Raw genomic sequence first — 3,725 nt, forward strand, 5'->3', positions numbered from 1 at the left:
GGAGAGACACACAACAGCGTTTAACGGCTGTCATCACAACCATGGTGAAACCAACACACAGGGAGAGACACACAACAGAGTTTAACAGCTGTCATCACAACCAGGGTGAAACCAACACACAGGGAGAGACACACAACAGCGTTTAACGGCTGTCATCACAACCATGGTGAAACCAACACACAGGAACCACGGCCACATTTTGAACCACGCTCTTGGGTCGCCTGTCTTCAAGACATTTGATTGGTTCTGCTGCTTCTTGTAAAGTTTATTGGTGGTTTGCAAAAAAAGGTGTGCATTATGGACGTGTAAAAAACAACAACAACAACAACAAAAAATCTTGCAATGCTAATGATACGGAAAACAAACACACTCCAAGATAAGATTTTATAAGGAAACACTTACCAGACAACTTCACCCTGGTGCCAACAAATTCCCATAGTGCTGCCTTTTTTACTAATCACTTTGTGAAGTGTCGTATAAAAATGGAAAGTTTGACAGAGCGATAGCTAACTGTAGGGTGTAGCATACTCTCCTCTCATTGGTCAGTCAATGAAACCCTTGCTGATTGGTTGTAGCGCCATGTGACAGCGAAAAAAGTTCACCATTTTTCAACTCTTCTATGAGAGTCACAAGCTGTGTTTCCATCCAAATGTAAAAATGAAGAAATGTGAATCAGACATGTTTCCATCAACTGGCTTGAAGTGAATCAGTTGCGTCAGACACGTGTGTGTGCCGTAAACAGGAAGTAAAGTCACTTCTCAGGAAAATGGAGAGAAGTTATCAGGAACGTGTTGCTACTGTCAGGAAGTTGTAATTATTCTGTCATCAGCTAGTTTTGGTGATGTTACATGCAGTCAGGAGATGTAGAGGAAGTAATGCAGTTCTTTTCACGTTACGGGATTAACTGAGAATACCCCGACAGTGTGATGAGGGTCCAGCTGCACTCGCTCTGGTACTGGGACCAGTTTCAGACAGACAGCAGGAACAGCTGATCAACATGTCAGGTAAATGTTCACTACGTCAGACCTGATTCTAAAAACGTCTTTCCATCTCCTTTTTGCACATTAACTGTTTTTAGAAAAACCCAAAAACCACCTGAAGTGAGCGTATCAACTCTGATGTGAGTTAGAGGATATTTTTTCCAAATCAAGCCGTTTCCATCCACCTCTTCTGATGCGATACGTCAAAATGCACATTAAAAACCTTGATGGAAACACGACTACAAGCTGGCGTGTGCACGTCTGCATGTACGAGCAGGAGAAAGTCACTAGCATGAGTTTCACCAGTGGCTGGGCTGGAGAAGTGATGGTCGCCTCATTGCACAAGCTCCATAGGAACTGAATGGAGAGAGTGGTGTTGAGCCCATTAAAGTCTGAAGTTCCTAACAAGGATTGATCTTACAGACTGCAGCTTTACCCTCTGACCTACCACATCAGGTGCACAATCAGGTGCTACAGATTTCCTACAACATTAGCCAGGATGTCCCTTCAGTTTTCTGTTTGGGCCTGCTCTGTCTTCTCATTTCAACCAACAGGATGTGTCCATAGAGCAGAGCATACTGTTAGCAGCTGATTGTTCCAGTTATTGCCAACAGGGGAGAATTGATTTTTATAATGAAGGATGTTAAAAAGGTTAGACAGCTCCTGTTTCACAGTCAACTCTGTTCTTCCACCTGAGAGGAGGAGGAGCCACACCAGTCATGGTGAGGGATTTCACAGTGAACCATGGAGACAGAAGTAAAGCAGACTCAAATTCAGCTCAGCAAAGCTGTCAGGAAAAAAAACAAACAAATCTAGACCTTTGGACACAAACAGTTTGATAAAACAACTAAAAAAACCAAACCGGTTTCTGAGGTCAAAGAGTTGGCTGCAGGAAACGACTGCAGAATGATTCCTGAGCTCCAGCTTCCTGTCTCAGCAGCCTCAGCAACCGGTGACCTTTTTTATTAAGTCCTGCTTTATTATTAATAAACACAAAGTAAGCTCAGCCTCTATAACATGAGACAGTGCATTAGTGACTACGTCATTTCAGACATCTTTTTTTCCCACAGTGTTCACAGCTGGACTGAAGACGTGGTGGGGTAAATTATGAGTTTCTTCCTCTGCCCTCCTAATGTAGCACAGCTCATAGCTGAGCAGAAACAGTGATGGCAGGATATACAGTTTCACTCCATGTGTCGGTGTGTTGGCTGAGAAACCTGAGGAGGAAAAACTGGAAAGAAGGCGTGAACTTCAGGTGCACGTTCACTATGATGAAACCAGCTTCTCCTCTAAGCTTATCTTAATAACATAATAAATTTAAGAACTTCTGAGAACTGATCGTTTTCAGCAAAATGACATGTAGGACACTCACCCTGCCATGTTCTGCACGAACAAGCACGCCCACAAAGCTCTGACCAATCAGAGGCTGCGAGCCACAGGTGTGCAGGAGAGTTCTGACTGGAGGTGATGCAGACGACAGGCCGTCACCGAGACGTGCAGCTGAAAGGCTRCTCAAACTGTGAACGTTCAGCCAGGTGATGTTTGGAAAGGACAGGTGGTTCTCAAACACTTCACCTGGATAAATAAAGGTTGAATTAAAACATTAAAAACTAAGAAGGCTTTTGGATAAAAGATGAAACGTTTTTGATCCAACCTTGTTAATTATTTTTCTTTTCTGTGAAGCAACGTCAACAGATGTTGAGTGTTATCTAAATGTTCTGGTCCAAACATCAGTCTCCTCCTTCTTCTCCACCATCATGAATGTGCTGCTCAGGATGGAAGGTTCTGAAGAAGTCCAGATGCAGCACCACCTGTGGTCTTCCTTAGAAAGATAAGCCTGTCACAGTATAACAGTTTACAGATGTTACGATGTAGGAAAACGTCCGACACCCTGGATAACACTGAAGATGAAATGAAAACTATCAACTGGAATCTTTTGAGCGTAAACATCTGTCCTGTTAATGAGTTGAWTGAATGTATAACCTATAAGTATCTTATACACAACTTATACAACCATATGACAACATTTTATGCCTTATTGATGAAAGTTTGGCTCAAGTTAAAAAACCCACTGTCCTGTGTTTATATAGGGAGCACAGCATATTGTGACGATCATGTGACTTCCAATCAGATCGCTCTTTAGTGTTTGGTAGAAACTTTACTTTTGTAGGCAGAGGTTGTCTAAAACATAGTCTGACACGGCCTGAAGAGTTTACTTATCTTTACACGAGTAAACTATTGCWAATTCCAATGTAAGGTGTTTTAATCCTGACACCACTGGGTGTTTAATAATTTCTCACATGTTCTTGTGACTTTGACCTGTTTGGTTTTTCAGTGAGTTCAAACAGAACCGTTCAGTGGTGTTAAGTTAGGAGTTAGGTTTTCTGTCCCCATCCTGCTTTATTCTGAGTAAAGCTGTCATGTGACCACCCAGAGAAGATTCATTTGTTTGGTTTTTGTTTGTTTTTAGGGAGGACCAGGTGAATTTCAGAGGCTTTATGCGCACCTTGGCTCACTTCAGGCCTATTGAGGACAATGAGAAGAACAAGAACCCCCCCGCCACTGAGCCCCTGAACAGCAGGGCCAACAAGCTGCTCTGTAAGTGCAGCGCTGCATTACACAACCTGGTTCTGATCCGATCAGATCCTTACACAACCTGGTTCTGATCCGATCAGATCCTTACACAACCTGGTTCTGATCCGATCAGATCCTTACACAACCTGGTTCTGATCCGATCAGATCATT

At 42.9% G+C, this 3,725-nt stretch overlaps 1 protein-coding gene across 1 annotated transcript in view; it reads left to right on the top strand.

Annotated features, from left to right (window-relative positions):
- The window catches only part of chp1 (calcineurin-like EF-hand protein 1), a 27,254-nt gene that overhangs the window by 13,346 nt on the left and 10,183 nt on the right, over nucleotides 1-3,725 (top strand). The window contains exon 4 of the mRNA XM_014033716.1: nucleotides 3,451-3,578. Coding sequence (XP_013889170.1) covers nucleotides 3,451-3,578 — 128 coding nt within the window. The remainder of the gene's footprint in view (nucleotides 1-3,450; nucleotides 3,579-3,725) is intronic.

Source organism: Austrofundulus limnaeus, unplaced genomic scaffold (genome assembly GCF_001266775.1).
Source record: "Austrofundulus limnaeus strain Quisiro unplaced genomic scaffold, Austrofundulus_limnaeus-1.0 Scaffold1813, whole genome shotgun sequence".
NCBI classification, from domain to species: Eukaryota; Metazoa; Chordata; class Actinopteri; order Cyprinodontiformes; family Rivulidae; genus Austrofundulus; species Austrofundulus limnaeus.